This window comes from Sus scrofa, chromosome X (assembly GCF_054392235.1).
Source record: "Sus scrofa isolate SSC_HxYL_T2T_F1_AM1 chromosome X, Sscrofa_HxYL_maternal_Yorkshire_Landrace_v2.0, whole genome shotgun sequence".
Classification (NCBI taxonomy): Eukaryota; Metazoa; Chordata; class Mammalia; order Artiodactyla; family Suidae; genus Sus; species Sus scrofa.
The window spans coordinates 44,935,001-44,952,730 of NC_139401.1; the positions used below are offsets into that span (position 1 = coordinate 44,935,001).

The 17,730-nt window shown below is 43.4% G+C and overlaps 1 protein-coding gene across 4 annotated transcripts in view; it reads right to left on the bottom strand.

Annotated features, from left to right (window-relative positions):
• Window positions 1-17,730, bottom strand: part of SLC9A7 (solute carrier family 9 member A7) — a 165,491-nt gene that overhangs the window by 70,752 nt on the left and 77,009 nt on the right. For all 4 annotated transcript variants that reach the window (XM_021080388.2, XM_021080387.2, XM_085007796.1 and 1 more), the window contains exons 2-3: window positions 7,308-7,507; window positions 6,143-6,220 (exon numbers count right to left, since the gene is read on the bottom strand). In XM_021080388.2, the coding sequence (XP_020936047.1) occupies window positions 6,143-6,220; window positions 7,308-7,507 (278 nt within the window). The remainder of the gene's footprint in view (window positions 1-6,142; window positions 6,221-7,307; window positions 7,508-17,730) is intronic.

The window sequence follows — 17,730 nt, forward strand, 5'->3', positions numbered from 1 at the left end:
TACCAAGAAAAGAACTAGCAATTATCCAGGTGCAATCATTTCGATGCTTCTGTACATTTGTTCAGTGGTTACACATTCCTGCTGTACAGCACAGGGAACTATAGCCAATCACTTGTGACAGAACATGATGGAAGATAATATGAGAAAAAGAATGTATGTACATGTAGGTATGACACTTGGGTCACTTGACTGTACAACAGAAATTGACAGAACATTGTAAATCAACTATAATAAAATTTTTTTAAATACACACATACACACACAGATTTACTTCTCATAAATAATTCAGCCTGTGGATATTCTGATGGGGAACAGCCCTATTCTTGGGCCCCTGAGCCATGCTGCTTATTTCTCAAGGCATAAAGCTATTCTCATTGGACAAACAGAACGATTTAAGAAAAACAGACAAAATCTCCAAACACCCTAATTAAGAACCAGGAATATTTCACATAAAAACTGTAAAAGATTATGCTTGCCTCCCAAACCAGTCATCGTCCTCAGCCATTTTTAATGCTAATGCATTTGTACATGTCTACACACACAAACACACACAAAAAAATCAACAACGGTGAGCCCACTTGCTTTTCAAAGCTCCATGAAGTGCTTCAACCAGGGAGAGCTAAAAGTACATCAAGGACAAGACATGCGACCAACGAAAGTCACGTGAAGTACCCGAGAGCAAAATTTCACCCCTCGATACGCTTTCCCTTGCCACTCAGCTTTCTCTGGCAGAACCATTCCTGCGGTTGGTTTGAATATACTAAGTCAATTTCATATTCATGATATCAGCCAAAGCAAAAAATGAGACATGTCAATCCACCACCAAAAATGCATTCACAATATATTCTAAAATCACCCCCACACGTAGCCACAAATGACCCATCCCTGTTCACATTCGCTGATGGGAACTGGAATTTTACTGCACCTTCAAAAGGCGTCACATGCCACTTAGCCGTGTGTTAGTACACCTGCCACTTAACAGTATACTTCATATTTTACAAAGTACTTTCTCATATATTAGCCCATCCAATTCTCATGACGACCCGAAGGCTCAAAAGGGTGACGTGAGCTGTCTGAAGTCACAAGCCCCCTAAACCACAGCGCCAGACCTGGAAAGCAGGTCTTCTGACTCCAGGGCACTGCTGCACGAGATACCCTTCTTGATTCCCCCATGTCCTTCTTGGGAAGAAGGTATCTAGTGGAATCCTGTATCTTTCATCCTCTTCTTATCTGGCCCTAACAGTTCATCGTCATGCGTGATTCACATGGTCCTGACTGGTTCAGTCTCTCCCTTACTCTTCCCTCTCCATCATAAAATGGCAAAAAGAGACAAAAGGAGGTGACACCTGCTGCCAAAGCCTTCAAGGACGTAAGCCAAAACCAGCTCAGGAGGAGAAGGTTTGCTTCCCATGAAAATCTACCTTTGGATAAGCAACGAGGTCCTACAGTACAGCACATGGAACCATATCCAGTCTGTTGGGATCGACCATAATGGAAGATCATATGAGAAAAAGAATGTATATATATGTATGACTGGGTCACTATGCCGTGCAGCAGAAATTAGCACCACACTGTAAATCAACTATACCCGAATAAAAAAATAAATTTAATAAACAGAACTAGAAAGAAAAAGAACTCCCAAAGAACATCTATGAAAAAGAAAAAAGAAAAGAAAATCCACCTGGCGCCCTAGTTCCTAGTTGTACCATCCTAAGCCTTAAGATGCCTACTTTTTAGGAAACCCTATCCTCTCCCATTCCCCTGACAAATTTTAACATGGGGTGTGTGTGTGTGTTGTGTGTACACGCACACGTGTGCACGGAGGGAAATTCACAAAATACAAAGGTTTCTACAGAGGAATTCTTTCCCTGCCAATGCCCTGTCAACAAACTGTGAGTGGCATCACAAAATCAAATCTAGGGAGTTCCCATCGTGGCGCAGTGGTTAACGAATCCGACTGGGAACCATGAGGTTGCGGGTTTGGTCCCTGCCCTTGCTCAGTGGATTAAAGGATCTGGTGTTGCCGTGAGCTGTGGTGTAGGTTGCAGACGCGGCTCGGATCCCGTGTTGCTGTGGCTGTGGTGTAGGCTGGCAGCTACAGCTCCGATTAGACCCCTAGCCTGGGAACCTCCAGCGGCCCAAGAAATGGCAAAAAGAAAAAAAAAAAATCAAATCTAACTGCTATGGTGCTTTTTCTCAGGTGAGAAAAAAAAAGGTCCATGCCTGCATGACAAGTGCATGTACCCAGGTCCGAGGGTCTATCTGTTTAGGTACCAGCAGTTAAATAAGGAAACATTTATTCTACATTTAATTGGAAACAGATTTCATCAGAGATGGCAACCACAGAAGAACCGACTAGTTACGTGCCTGATTAAAATGGAAAGAGACTAAACTAAAACCTAATAATAACCTTGAAGACTAGCATTTCAAAAACAACTTACATTGGTAACTGGCAAAGCCAGTTTACCTGTGTGTTGAGACAGATGTGTGTTTATCAGAGAAACAGATATGTTTATCTTCTTAGGAAATGAAGCTGACAAAGGGAAGGCTCTGCAAACACTAGGCTGTTTTTCAGCCCTTAAGAGTGCCTTTCACAACCAATGATTTGGTTTCATTTTAAAGCAGCTATGATGTGGAGATTAGTTATTTAAAACACCAAATTATTCATTACTCATTTGATCTGAAGGGCAGTTCCCAAATTCTTCCTTTAGATAAAGATATTTACACTTGTAAGATCATCTCCCATTTGCTACATGGCAAGAGCTGACAGATAGATTCGGATTATTTGCCAAGCCCATAAATGAGTCAGAAAAAGGGTACCTTTTTTTTTTTGGACAGAAAAACCCTAAATCTAGAGGGAATGTAACACAGAGGCATAACCCTAGACCCTCCGGTCAGACAGATCGATCACAACCTTGACTCAGTCCTGCACCACCTTTGCAAGCTCCCATGTCACCTACTCTGAGTGTGGCTTCATCATCAGTAAAACGCAGGACATCTAAACGCAGTAAAACTACATGTCTGTGAGTGCACAAATGTGTATTGGGCTGGTGTGCAGAAATACAGCCTCCTGCTCTTCAAGCATCCACTGGGGAGGGGGAGCTTAAGTCTTACCCTTCTTCCCTCCAAGGTGATGCAATAAGGAGGGTCCCTTTGATCTCAGAAGCGGGAGATTGACTTGACCCTGACCTGCAGGCTTGACCCTCTGGTGAAAAGTGGGGGGGTGCTCTTGCTCCTACAGCCTCCATGCTACAAGCAGAAGAGGCCACCTTTGGGAAGCTCAGCAATTTCCAGGATCTCTACATTTCAGCCTCTCTACCTGTGACTGGCAAACCTGGTGTCTGTCCTCCATTCATGAGGTGGGTGGTAAGGAGCCCCATTACCAAGAACTAAACTACAACATCCAACATGTGTTACCAGGGACTCGGATCATAAATTGATCATTCAAGTGCCAGTTAGTTCCTTGTGTCTGTTTATAAATGAGTTGGAAGCCTGGAGGAGAAGGGGTGTAAGGTAATCTATACCCTCACCTGACAGAGTTTCTGTGATGATTAGAAATACTGTAGGTAAAAAGAGAAATAAGGGATATATTTATATCTAATATATATCAGATACTCCATAAATAACTGTAGTTGTATTGGTTAGAAATAGTTTCAAAACTGGGAGTTCCCATTGTGGCGCAGGGGAAATGAACCCGACCAGTATCCATGAGGATGCGGGTTTGATCCCTAGCCTCGCTCAGTGGGTTGGGGATCCAGTGTTGCCAGGAGCTGTGGTGTAAGTTGCCAATGTGACTTGGAGCCCGCGTTGCAGTGGCTGTGGTGTGTGCTGGCGGCTACAGCTCTGATTGGACCCCTAGCCTGGGAACTTCCATATACCACGGGTATGGCCCTAAAAAGCAAAAAAGTTGAAAAACCTTCTGAATCAGAGTTCCCGTCATGGTGCAGCGGAAACGAATCCAACTAGGAACCATGAGGTTTCGGGTTCGATCCCTGGCCTCACTCAGTGGGTGAAGGATCCAGCGTTGCCGTGAGCTGGGGTGTAGGTTGCAGACACGACTCAGATCTGGCGTTGCTGTGGCTGTGGCGTAGGCCGGCAGCGGTAGCTCTGATTCAACCCCTAGCCTGGGAACCTCCATGTGCTGTGGGTGTGGCCCTAAAAAGGCAAAAAAAGACAATAAATAAATAAATAAATACCTTCTGAAAACTGCAGAATTGCTGTGATAGAAGAACAAGCCTGATGGGCAAGCACCCTCTCCTAAAATGAGCTGGGGCTGCTCCATCCTCTGTGTTCTGTGCGGGACTCCTATTATTTCTTCCTTCTGTGCTAGACAGAATTCACCAGTGAGGCCATCTGGGCGTGTATAAAGGTTTTTAACTACGAACTCCATTACGAACTTCATTAATAGAGGGCTGTTTTAAGTTTTCCATCTCTTCTGGGGTCCGTTTCAGTAATGTGTACCTTTCGAGAAATCTGTCCATTGCACCTGGGTTGTCAAATTTATTGGCACAACGTTGTTCCTGTTTTTCTCTTACTGTCCTTTTAATGTATGAAGGGTCTATAGGGATGTCCCCTCTTTCATTCCTAATATAGGTAATTTGTTTCTTTCCTCTTTTTTTTTTTTTCCTCTCCTCGATTGATCTATCTAGAGGTGTATCGGCTTAGAAGGCATTCTCGACTTTCTAAGGATGCTACTGAGTTTTCTGGGCGGCCAAGATCTCTCTTCTCCAGCTCACTAAAAAGGTTTCCTTTGGTACCCATTCAGAGAGACAGCTGAAACAAGTTCTTCGGCTGTTATCTGAAGGCGGCCTTTTGGGAAGCTAAATGTTCACAGAATAGTCCCACAATGGGGGAGGAAGGGAGCCACTCACACTATTTATAAAGGTATTTGGTATTTTCAATAACTAGGAGCTAAGGCCCAACCTTGCTGCTGAGCACAAAACCCTCCCTCAATAATAAGGATCGATTTTTAAAAAACTTTTTGTTCTGGGGTAATTACAGATTCATGAAGTTGCAAAAAATAGTACAGAGAGGTCCCGTGCACCTTCGCACATTTTTCTCCACTGATACCTTACATAACTGTAGTACAATGTCAAAACCAGGAAACTGACATTGGTACAATGTGTGTGCCCGGTTCTATGTTATCACATGTGTAGATTCTTGTAACCACCACTACAATCAAGACACAGAATTGTTCGGAGTTGCCATTGTGGCTCAGTGGTTAACAAAACCGACTAGGAACCGTGAGGTTGCCAGTTCGATCCCTGGCCTTGCTCAGTGGGTTAAGGATCCGGCGTTGCCATGAGCTGTGGTGTGGGTTGCAGATGCGGCTCAGATCCCACGTGGCTGTGGCTGTGGTGTAGGCCGGCAGCTGTAGTTCTCATTCGACCCCTAGCCTGGGAACCTCCATATGCCGCGGGTGCGGCCCTAAAAAAAATAAGAGATACAGAACTGTCCCATTGCCATGAAGATTTCCTTCATGCTACCCCCTTTATAGCACCCACCCCACTCTCATCCCCCCATCTCTAACCCCTAGCAATCACTAATTTGTTCTCCACCCCTATAGTTTTGTCACTTTCAGAATGCTGTATAGATGAAATCATGCAGTCTGCGACCTTTGAAGATTTTTTTCCCACTCAGCATCATGCCTCTGAGAACCATCCAGGCTGCCTTGTGTATCCATAGTTTGTCGCGTTTTACTGCATGGTATGGGTGGGTGTTGAACCATTCACCTACTGGAGGACATTTTGTTCGTTTCCAGTTGGGGGCTACGACAAACAAAGTCGCTATGAACCAGCATGTCCAGGTTTTTGTGTAAACAGAAGCTTTCCGTTCTCTGGGATAAATCCTCAGAAACAAAATCGCTGGGTCGGATGGTAATGTCAACTTTAGTTTTATAAGCACCTGCGAAAATGTTTGCCAGAGTGCCCATACCACTTCACATTCCCACCAGCAATAGGGGAGAGGCCCAGATTTTAAAACAGAAATGAGTCACTGAGATGATGAGGCCACCGTGGTCTCTGAGTGGGCACAGAACATAGTAATAAGCAATCTGGGAGAAGGAAAAAAACCAGAAAATTGTGCAGGTAAATGAACACAGAAATGCCCAATGCTTTAAGAAATGCTGACAAAAATCTCTTACCTTCTTTAAACTGTATCCAGCATGGAAAATAATTGGAGGCAGGAGAATGTTGAAAAAGACCTCTGGATCAAATGTTACCTAAAAGTTTAAAAAGAAAAGAGAAGCCAATTTTTAGTGTAATATCAATTGGTGCCAGAATATTTGCTTAATATTTTCAGCCGCTGATTCAAGTTTGAATATTTAAAACAAGTGACATAGGAGTTCCCATGGTGGCGCAGCAGAAACCAATCTGATTAGTATCCACGAGGATGCGGGTTCCATCCTGGCCTCACTCAGTGGGTTAAGGATCCGGCGTTGCTGTGAGCTGCGGTGCAGGTCGCAGATGCAGCTTGGATCTGGTGTTGCTGTGGCTGCAGCAGCTGCAGCTCTGATTGAACCCCTAGCCAGGTTTCTTTCATATGCTGCGGGTGCAGCCCTTAAAAGCAAAAATAAAAAAATAAAAAAAAGGGGCTTTCATGACTTGGATCCCTCCGACCTTATGTGGAAGCTTTCCTGCTGATAAGTCCATGTCTATAACGTAGCAGAATCTACGTAGACAAATACAGATCTTGGGCTTATCCTGAAAACCACCCAAGTGAGGGGATATATAACCCCCTTTCCTGTGGAGTATTTTAGCGCTCCCCAACATCAAATGAAAAACAGCTTTTAGACCCAAATTCCAACACAACAAGACATTTTTCCTCTGAAGATGCATTAAGCCTTTGGCAGCAAACACCGACAAGAGTGCACGTTTGTAGACTATGGGAAAAGAACCAGGAGGCACGAAGAATAACACCTCTGAACCCTGAATAAACAAGTTACAAGAAAAACAAGAAACCAATCTCGTTGCAAAGAAGAGACAACCTCATCCTTAAACCCTAAGAAGGATAAGCCACCCAGGCAAAGAGAGATGGGCGCTGGAGAGAGGAGCTGAGCGGGGACGTACAGACCAGCACACCACTGGGGGCCCCCCTGCATCAGTCCCACAAAGCTAAATAAAAGGTGCAAGTTCAAATCCGGCTCCTTCTTCTCCTCACGGGCCGAATGCTCCCTTAAGCCAAACTGAGCCCCGGGAATGGCTCGGCTATCTCAGGAGTTGGACACGATTTCTCTTCCCAAGGTTGAGACAGACGGGGAAAGGCTACACCCCTGGCAGGATGGCCGGGCCCGGGGGGCTGGAGCCCACCTTCCTCAGCATGTCGCTCTGCTCTACGCTGTGGACCTTGCCAGGGCTGATCTCTCCTTTCAGTGTGTATTCGAAGAACTTCCCGCTGACGTTCACAAGTAAGGTGCTGAAGGCCCTGTCTTCCTGAGTGCAGCTGAGGGACTTGTCACGACCGCTGGTGGCAGGGGTGCCGTACCGCAGGATCACCCCGACGATGAGCCCTGGAACAGAGGAGGAGACACCGTCAGGCCGGTGGAGAGGCAGAGAGAGCGTGGGGGGAAAAGGGGCAACGACTTTGGGTCACGTGGCCGTACAAGGGAACTCGAGGAAACATCATAAATCAGCTATACTTTAAAAAAAATAATAAGGAGCTCCTGCCATGGCTCAGCAGTGAATGAATCTGACTAGCATCCCTGCGGTTGCAGGTTCGATCCCTGGCCTTGCTCAGTGGGGTAAGGATCCGGCGTTGCCATGAGCTGGGGTGTAGGCTGAAGATGCGGCTCAGATCCCGCATGGCTGTGGCTGTGGTGTAGGCCGGCAGCTACAGCTCCAATGCGACCCCTAGCCTGGGAGCCTCCATATACAATGGGTGCGGCCCTAAAAAGCAAAAAATAAGTAAATAAATACAAAAGTAATTAAAAACAAACAAACAAAAAACGGCAGCAACTAAGACACTCAGAAGTAATCGTACAGCCCGGGCATAGGCTGTGTATTTTAGCAACAATGACACAGTCCTTCAAAAGGGTGAGGCTTCCATCTCTTCTGGTTTGAGTCCCTCAGGCACCAGGAGGACAGGGGAGGAAGGTACCTTTCGTGGTTATCGTGGTACTCTGAATACGTTCAACCACTGATCGTGTCTCATGTCTAAGGCTTTCGGGGGAGGAAGGTGGGGTGTTAGGAGGCAGTGTTTTTTTTTCTGCCCAGCACAGCTCAAAGCAAAACCACCGAGCTCTTTAATTTACACCATCAGCCTCCCTCAGGCCATTCGCTAGTGAGGACAAGGCCTGGGGAATCTCTAGTTGCTACAAATGCAAACTTATTTGGCCACAAAACAGAGGAAAGGGAAAAGAGAGAGAGAGGAATGCTTTTGCTTAGTTCATTTTAAGTACTGGGTATCATGGAGAAAATAATGACATCCTTAGAGAGCTCAACACTACAGAGCAAATTTTCACAGGCATGACTCAGGGATTGCAGAGCTGGCTTCTTGGGGCTGTGGCATTGATACAGCTGGCATAATTAGCGGCCAGTCTGCATGTCTCATTCTGCTCCTAGGGTTTTCCCTTTTAGTGGAAACAAAACCAAACCAAACAAAACAGCAAAATTGGGTATAAGCACTCAATTCCATGAGTGAGGAAGAAATTGTCAGTCCCCTGGTCCTGGACGGGAGTCACACATGCCCACGTAAAAGGGAGTGAAATGTGAACAAAATATAAATGACCACCAGGCACTTTCTACAATTCTCTCTTAGGAGGAAAGATCAGACTTCTCTCTATATTCAGTTCTTTGCTAGCAGTATTCTGAGAGCAACTGGTGAAATGCCTCCCCATCTCATTTTGCCATTAATGGAGAAAGTTATATGAGAAAAACAAAGAACAATGTTTACTGTATTCCATATAAAATGTTCTACAATGTCACCAAGGCATATGAGAACTCGCAAGACAGTACTGAAGAGCAAATACTATATACAATCTCGAAAGATATAGTTCTTTAAGCCAAATCTGTGTCTGTGTTGCATTATTATTCTTATTATTATATACTTGTATTAACATGTCACGAGACATGTTTCTACAATATTTTCTTAGCCTCTTTGCTGAAAACTCCATCTTGTCCTGCTTTACTTTATCCCATCTTCCTGCTTGAAAAACAGTTGCAGCGACGGTGAATGACTTAAGCTTAAGCACAAAGACCTAAAGGCATAAGTTATCCATGCGGTCAGCTGAATGAGGACATAATGCGCTGGTCTAGGCACGCCGGACCTGTGCAGATTGGCACACCGTTTGCACAGCATGGTATGTCCTCTTCAGAATAAGAGGAAGATGAGCCTCATGGCCCCAAGGGGTTTATGAGGGGCCGTTAGCAGGATATGCATTAGCAAGGAGAACCGAGGTGCAAACCTAGGCATGCCGTTTGCAGAAGCACAGTGAGGATTCTCTGGAACGCTATGCATAGATAGCTAGCTCAAAAGCTAATGATTGCTATGTGCCTAAAGGTCAGAGTAAAAGCTTAATCAGCAACTGGCTCTGTGACTTTTAAAATAACTTAAAAAAACCTATATCCTGCACCTACAACCCCCTTCTCACTTGACGTCATTCTAAAAAACACAATAAAAGCAGTGTGGTTTCTTAAGGCGGTGCTCTTGGTCCCTGAGACCTTGAGTGCCCCGGTTCCCACCTTTACTTAAGATAAATGTCTCTGTGTCTTGTTTTATGTTACCTTTTTTCCTTAAGTTCCACAGCACCCGTTCTTCAGCCCCATCCTGCTGAGCTGGTCTGGGCATTAACATACTTGAACATTATTGACTTTTGTGAAAAACTAAAAGTTTTAAAATTTGACTACCAAAATGAGGTTTCTGGAGTTCCCGGTGCGGCTCAGTGGTTAACGAATCTGACTAGGAACCATGAGGTTGTGGGTTCGGTCCCTGACCTTGCTCAGTGGGTGAAGGAGCCGGCGTTGCTGTGAGCTGTGGTGTAGGTTGCAGATGGGGCTCAGATCCCACATTGCTGTGGCTGTGGTGTAGACTGGTAGCTACAGCTCCGATTGGACCCCTAGCCTGGGAACCTCTATATGCCACAGTAGAGGCCCTAGAAAATACAAAAAGACCCAAAAAAAAAAAAAAAAAAAGAGGTTCTTAATAACCTCAACTTGAGAGCTTGGTCTCTGCCATTCAGAAGGTACACATACAGAGTACATTTGGCAGCCAATCAGGTAGACGGGGGTCCTGAGCAGTCTTTCTGTCTGGCTGTGCCAACTCTCAGAAATCTGTCATAAGAGGTGCCCATAAGGGGCCTTTGTCATCTTCACCTTTGTTGCGTCAACCTGTACAATGAAGGCCCTTTATTTTCTTAGCATATTTTGGGGGAGTAAACTTTCTGGATCTTGTGAAGGCTGCATCCTTTGCACTCTTTGTGGGGAAGCCTCTTGCATCTAAATGGTTTGAGTCACTGTTAAGGTATATCTCATCAAAGACCAGATGACAGATCCTTTACATTCGAGAAATTTCTAAATTAGTAAAGTTTTGGAGAGCTCTCATTATATACAGCCATTTTATTGGTACCTATGGAAAAAAAAATTAGAAGGTAGATTTAATAAATATATACATATATATGTCTGTGTATATATATGTATATAATATATATGCATGTGTGTGTGTATATATCTATAGAAAAACTTTAGTCAAAGGACCCATTTCATCAGGGAAGTGAAAAAAAAAATACAGAGAAAAAAACAATAATCACTCAGCCATTCAACAAAGTCAAGGCCCTTCAGTTCTTCTGCAAAGACTAGAGATCATATTCCCAGCCATGTCCTTGGAGCTGCTTTGCAGGGGCTGAAGCCCCTACTGGGCCCCAGACTGGTTGGAACCAGAAGGTCGATGACGCTGACTCCCTGTGACCTCATCCCCCACCAATTAGGGTCACTGTCCATGAGCGGATCACACCCTGCTCCCCCAACACTGTGAGACTCCTCACTACCCCCTGGGGCGGGGGGGCACAGTCCTTGAGGAACTAGCCTGCTGTGTTCTCCTCTCTGCCTGCCAATTAAAGCTACTTTTTCTATTTCTTCCAACTCTGTCTCTGCATTTCTATTTAGCATCGGTGCACAGAGGCAGCCAATATTTCTGCAACAATTCCAGTAAACAAGGAACACTGCCAGCCATCAGCTGCCAGTGAAGACACCACGCCTCAAGGCGCACCCTGGGGACAATTCAGATGGAGAAAAACAGGATATGCACCTAGAGAGTTAAGACGCTTATCAAAAGAATAATTTTAGTGAGCCCAGACTCTTATATCTTCCCATTTATAGAAAAAACACTGACTTCATTAACTTGAGATGTCTGATTTTTGTGATTGGCAGCTATCTTTTGATGTTTAGGTTTTCTCTCCAGCAAAAACTCCTGTGTTTCCTGGCTCCTCCCTGACCTCTTTGGAACAGTTCTTCAGAGCTGAGAGGCTGCATCCTGGGCTATACAGTCCTTGGAAAGGTCCCCAAATAAAACATGTTTTTCTTCAGTCTTCATCAGGAAATCACAATAAGTCATCTACAAAGGTTATCCTTCTCCCAAATCAATAGCTTCCTTGCCCTCTTCTGGGTTGGTGAACCCAGAAGCTCACCATTTCTTTACTAGCCTCAGTAATAGCAGAGCTAACTTAAAAACTCAACCATCATAACAGCACAGGGTCCTCACAGTGGCTAACAGAAGAGGAGATGTGATATTTGATTTTAATATTTCTAAGAAATATATATAGTTGGTCTTCCAGTTTCCTGGCACATAGCTCCTAAAACCTTTGGAGTCTCCCAAGTGATAAGTGTCTTTTTGTATGCTAATGAGATAACTGGTGGCTGGGGGCTCCCAAATTAGCCTCAGAATGGGGGGACTGGTTGCCAAGGGAACCAACCAGGTGATTAGAGAGTTGGGATTTTTAATTCCATTCCACTCTCCGACCTCCAAGCAGGGAAGAGGGGACTAGAGGTTGAGTTAATCACTAATGGCCAATGATTTAATCAATTATACCTATGTAATAAAGCCTCTATAAAAATCCCCAAAGTACACGGATTCAGAGAGCTTCTGGGTTGGTGAATACATGGAGGGCAGCTCCCCTGAAGAGGGCAAGGAAGCTTTGTGTCCTTTCCCACATCTTTTCCCTGATGCAGCTCTTCCATCTGGCTGTTCCTGAGTTATATTCTTTTATACTAAACCAGTAATGGTCAAGGCCTCTTCAAGGAAATAGAACTCAAAGCCTCTGGCCAAGACAAGAATTACCACACCCTTATCACCACCCCACCCATCTCATTGTAATGCCCCTTTCCCCACCTTGAGCAACCTGGCCTACCCCTTCTGACCCCCTACGAGGAAAGGTATGTGGCCCACTCCTCACCCCGCCCTTACAGTTAAACAGTAAGTGTATCCTAGGACCCCTCTTTTCCCAACCGATCAGCAGGTCAGCAGGTGTATCTTAAGACCACTGCTCTCCCTGGGCTATAAAAACAGACATGACCATGTGCCCAGGGTCAGCTCTCCCTAATCATCAAGAAGTTGCTGTGCCAGCAGCATCTCTCATCTCAATAAACTTTTCTTTCTCTTCACCTCGCCATGCAGGAAAATTCTTCTTTCGGACCCGTGTGCATAGACCATGAAAAGTAATACAGTAAGTAAACGGGTTTCCTGAGTTCTTTGAGCAAATGATCAAACCCAAGGAGAGAAACGGGGAGCCTCTGATTTACAGCCAGTTGGTCAGAAACCCTGGTGACAACTTGGACTTGTGACTGACCTCTAAAGTGGAGGGGCAGGGATCTTGTGAGGCCTGTAGATCTGATGCTATTTCCAGGTAGACAGTGTCAGAAGTGAGTGAAATTGTGGAATTCTTGGTATCCACTAGAGAGTTGGAGAATTGCTTGGTGGGAGAAAACTCCCACACGTGGTCACAGAAGTTATCTAGTAAGAATATTGAGAGCAGAAGGGAAATACAGGAGATTCTTCCTTACAGAAGGTTTATTATTTGCAGACAAATTCCTCAACTGCTGGAAATGCCCTCGCAGCCTCAGTAAACATTACCATCATACCGAGAAGCGTTATTAGATGATGAATATTGTTTTTACCTACTTATAAAAATCTTTCCCTCCCTACCCAGGCCCAATGTGCCGGCATTAAAGACATAAAGGAGACAGCAAAGGTGAAGATACCGTCCCCTTGTGTTAGATGTAACAACAAACCCCACCACAGCAGACAAAGGTGAAAACTGTCCTGATAGTTTGGACCAAAAATATACCAAGCCACAGGATATGCTGCTAATTCAAGGTAGAGTTTGAGCAATAACTCCTCAAACATTTAGATTCATGTTTATTACCATTGCAGTCCATGGCACAAAAGGACAGTCATTACTATATTAAGTTCACGTGTGGCATCTTCCACTTCAAGAAAGAATAAGACAGGAGTTCCCTGGTGGCTTAGTAGGTTAAGGATCCAGGATCATCACTGCTGTGAAATGGGCTTGAGCCCTGGCCTGGGAAGTTCCACATGCCATGGGCACAGCCACAGGGAAAAAAAAGAAGAAGAAGAAGAAGCTGAAGAAAGAATAAGATATCAGGATTGTAGAGGGGTATTTTAGAATTTTATGTATTTTTCAAAGCTCAGAAAGTTCAGTATCCACAAAAAACAATGGAGAGCAATAGAGGCATTAATGATTCTACTGGGTCAACACCATAGTGTTCCAGATTACAAAGAGCAATAACCCACTATGCATGTGGGCTGGAAAAATAGTATATGTCAGCCGATGAAAAGAGACTCACTGATTTCACAGGTACATGACTAATGTTAGGAAAGAATTTAGTTTTGAACTTTTACAGAAAGCAAATATAGATGAAATTCCTTTGACATCTGGTGTGGTTTAAAGCGACATGGTAAACTCCAAAGGTGCAAAAATTCAATACTCTTTCAGGACAAAAATGTTTAAGACTGTTTCAACTTTTGAATATGAGGAAACTCCTATATTTGCATATTGTGCTGACAGTATACAACTGCCAACTTTTTAAAAACAGAAAGACATAACCAAAAAACCTCTATATATAGTTTCTATACTGTGCCCATCCAAAAATTGGTGGTATGAGGAAGAAACTTAATTATGGACAAAGCATGGTTCCAAAGTCCTATGGGGCCATTAAAGAAACTAGCCCCCATTAGTCTGGTGCCAGTTCCCACTTCTGAAACTGAGGTTGTTGGGAGAACAGTTGAACAAATCGCCACACAGTTAGCTGAAATTCTAGACAGCCATCCACCTGCTGCAATATTTAAATGTCTCTATTAATAAGTCTTTGTTAAGGGGTTGGGAACAGGTGCATGGATGCACTGTTCTCTAACGAGACTCCACCTTCCCTTATATGATAGCTACTGGGAGTAGAGGATCCCCAGTTTGGTTTCACCGCTGCTGTAGGGATATTTATAGCACTGCAGAAGTTGTTTTGAGTTCTAAAAGCTTCATCCAGAATTCTGAGAAAAGAAAGCATCCCATGCCACATCCAGTCACACAGTGTTTGAAGAGAGTGATAGCTATTTCTCACTGAGTGAATAAAGAGAATGCAATGGATCCCAGTAGCGACAATGACTTTTTAGGTTTGGGGGTCACATTTAAGTGAATCTGGTTTTGAGAAGGTATCTAACAGCCTTTTCAATATCCTTTTCTACTGGTTCTACTACTTATTTATGCAGCTGTGCTACTCCTTGATATATTAGTTTCAAGGAAAACACATTTAAAATATTTTTGCTACCTGTTTTGAATATGTAGTGAAATCCCATTTCTTAAAAAAAAATTTGAGGTACAATTTACATACCATAAAATTCTCTGTATTAAGTATACAATTCAATGATTTTTATTTTTATTTTATTTTTTCTTTTTAGGGCCAAACCTGCAGCATGTAGAAGTTCCCAGGCTAGGGGTCCAATCAGAGCTGCAGCTGCAGGCCTATGCCACAGCAACACTAGATCTGAGCCACGTCTGTGACTTACGCTGCTATGATCTACACAGCAGCTTGCAGCAATGCCAGATCCTTAACCCACTGAGCAAGGCCAGGGATCAAACCCACATCCTCATGGATACTAGTCAGGTTCAAGGCATAATGGTAACTCCCAGTTCAATGACTTTTAAATATATTCACAGAGTTGTGCACTTATCACAATCTAATTTGGAACATTTCCTTTTGTAATCACTGTTTCCCACCCCCAGCTCCAGGCAACTACTGATCTATTTTCTGTCTCTATAGATTTGTCTTTTCTGGACATTTCATTACAAACAGAACTATATAATACATAGTCTTTTGTGTCTGGCTTCTTTCACTCAGCATAATGTTTTCAGGGATTACCCATGTGGAAGAAAGGTCTTAGTACTTCATTACTTTTTACTGCTGAATAGTATTCCATTGTATGGACATACCATATTCTGTTTATCCCTTCACCAGTCAATATGCATTTGTGTTGGTTCTACTTTTCTGCTATTGTGAATAATGCTGCTATGAACACATGTATACAAGTCTGTATGGACATATGTTTTCATTTCTCTAGGGTAGAAAGCTAGGAGAAGAACTGCTGTGTCATACAGTAAATTTATGTTTACTATATTAAGAAACTGTCACAGAAAAACAGCTAAGTGATCAGGAGATTCTCAGCCTCCAGGAAAAAGACTTTAGACTGTTGATGCTAAAGATGATGCAAGACATTGGAAATAAACTGGAGGCAAAGATGGATAACTTACAGGAAACACTGAGCAAAGAGAAACAAGATATCAAACTTAAGAAGAGATGCAAAATGCAAAAACTGAAATAAAAAATTCACTAGAAGCAGCTAACAGCAGAATACAGGAGGCAGAAGAACGAATAAGCGAGGTGGAGGACAGATTAGTAGAAATTACGGGTGTGGAACAGAAAAGGGAAAAAAGACTGAAAACAAATGAAGAGAGTCTCAGAGAACTCTGGGACAACATTAAACGCACCAACATCCATATTATAGGGGTGCCAGAAGGAGAAGAGAGAGAGAAGGGGACAGAAAAAATATTCCAAGAGATAATAGCCGAAAAATTCCCTAACATGGAAAAGGAACCACTCACTCAAATCCAGGAAGCGCAATGAGTACCATATAAAAAAGAAACTGCCAAATGTTTATTTGGGAAACTGTATACCATTTTATACAGTTTATATCCCTACAAGCAAAATATGAGAGTTACAGTTTATGTGGGCTACAACACCTGTTATTGTCTTTTGGTTCTATCTATTTTAGAGTGTTAAGTGGTATCTCACTGTGATTTCCCTAATGCCTAATGATGTCAAGCATATTTTTATGTGCTTATGGGTCATGTGCGTATCTTCTTTGGTGAAAAGCCCACTAATTCAAATCTTTTGTCATATTGAAATTGGACTGTCTCATTGAATTGTAAGAGATCTTGATGTATTCTGATACAAGTTCCTTATTGAATATGTGACTTGAAAATATTTTCTCCCAGTCTGTGGCCTGTTTTTTCTTTTCTTTTTTTTTTTTTTTTTGTCTTTTCTAAGGCTGCACCTGCGGCATATGGAGAGTCCCAGGCTAGGGGTCTAATCAGAGCTGCAGCTGCTGGCCTAGGCCAGAGCCATAGCAACGCAGGATCTGAGCCACGTCTGCGAGCTACACCACAGGTCACAGCAATGCCGGATCCTTAACCCACTGAGAGAGACCAGGGATTGAACCCGAAACCTCATGGTTCCTAGCTGGATTCGTTAACCACTGTGCCACGACAGGAACTCCTCTTTTTTTATTTCTTTTTTACAGCCTGTGGTATCTGTGGTCTATGGAAGTTCCCAGACTATGGGTTTAATCAGAGCTGCAGTGGCAGGCCTATACCACATCCAGAGCAACACAGGACCCGAGCCATATCTGTGGCCCATGCAGCAGCTTGCAGCAATGATGGCTCCTTAAGCCAATGAGCAAGGCCAGGGATTGCACCTGCATCCTCATGAACACTATGCTGGGTTTTTAACCTGCTGAGCCGCAACATGAACTTCTCTTTCCTTTTTTAAACTTTCTTGATTCTGTCTTTAAAAAAAATTTTTTTTTACTTTTAAAATTGTCTTAACAACAAAATGGACTTTTTCCTTTGAAGGTACAGTTCTATGACTCTTTAATTTTTTTTTTTTTCATTTTTGGCAGTCCTGTGGCATATGGAGTTCCCAGGCCAGGGATTAGATCTGAGCTGCAATTGCGACGCAGGCCAAAACTGTGGCAACACTGGATCATTAACCCACTGGGCTGGACCGGGGATCGAACCTGCACCCAGTGCTCCCAAAATACCGCCACATTGGTTTATAATATTATATAAGCTTCATTTGTACAACATTATATTTCTACTTCTGTATACACTACAGCATAGATTCATGTAAGCACCAGCATGATCAGGATACCAAACAGTTCTATCACTCCCAAGAAGACTTTCTTGTACTACATCCCTTGACAGTTATACCTCCACCCTATCTGTAACACCAGAAATCACTGATTTGTTTCCCATTACTAGAGTTTTGTATTTTCAAGGTTAAATAAACAGAACCATATAGTATGTGACCTTTTGGGACTGGCTTCTCTTACTCAGCCTAACACCTTTGAGATTCACCCAAGTATGAATTAACACTTCATTCCTTTTTACTGCTGAGTAGTATTCCACTGTGTGAACATACCATAATGTGTTTATCCACTTACCTGTTGAGGGAC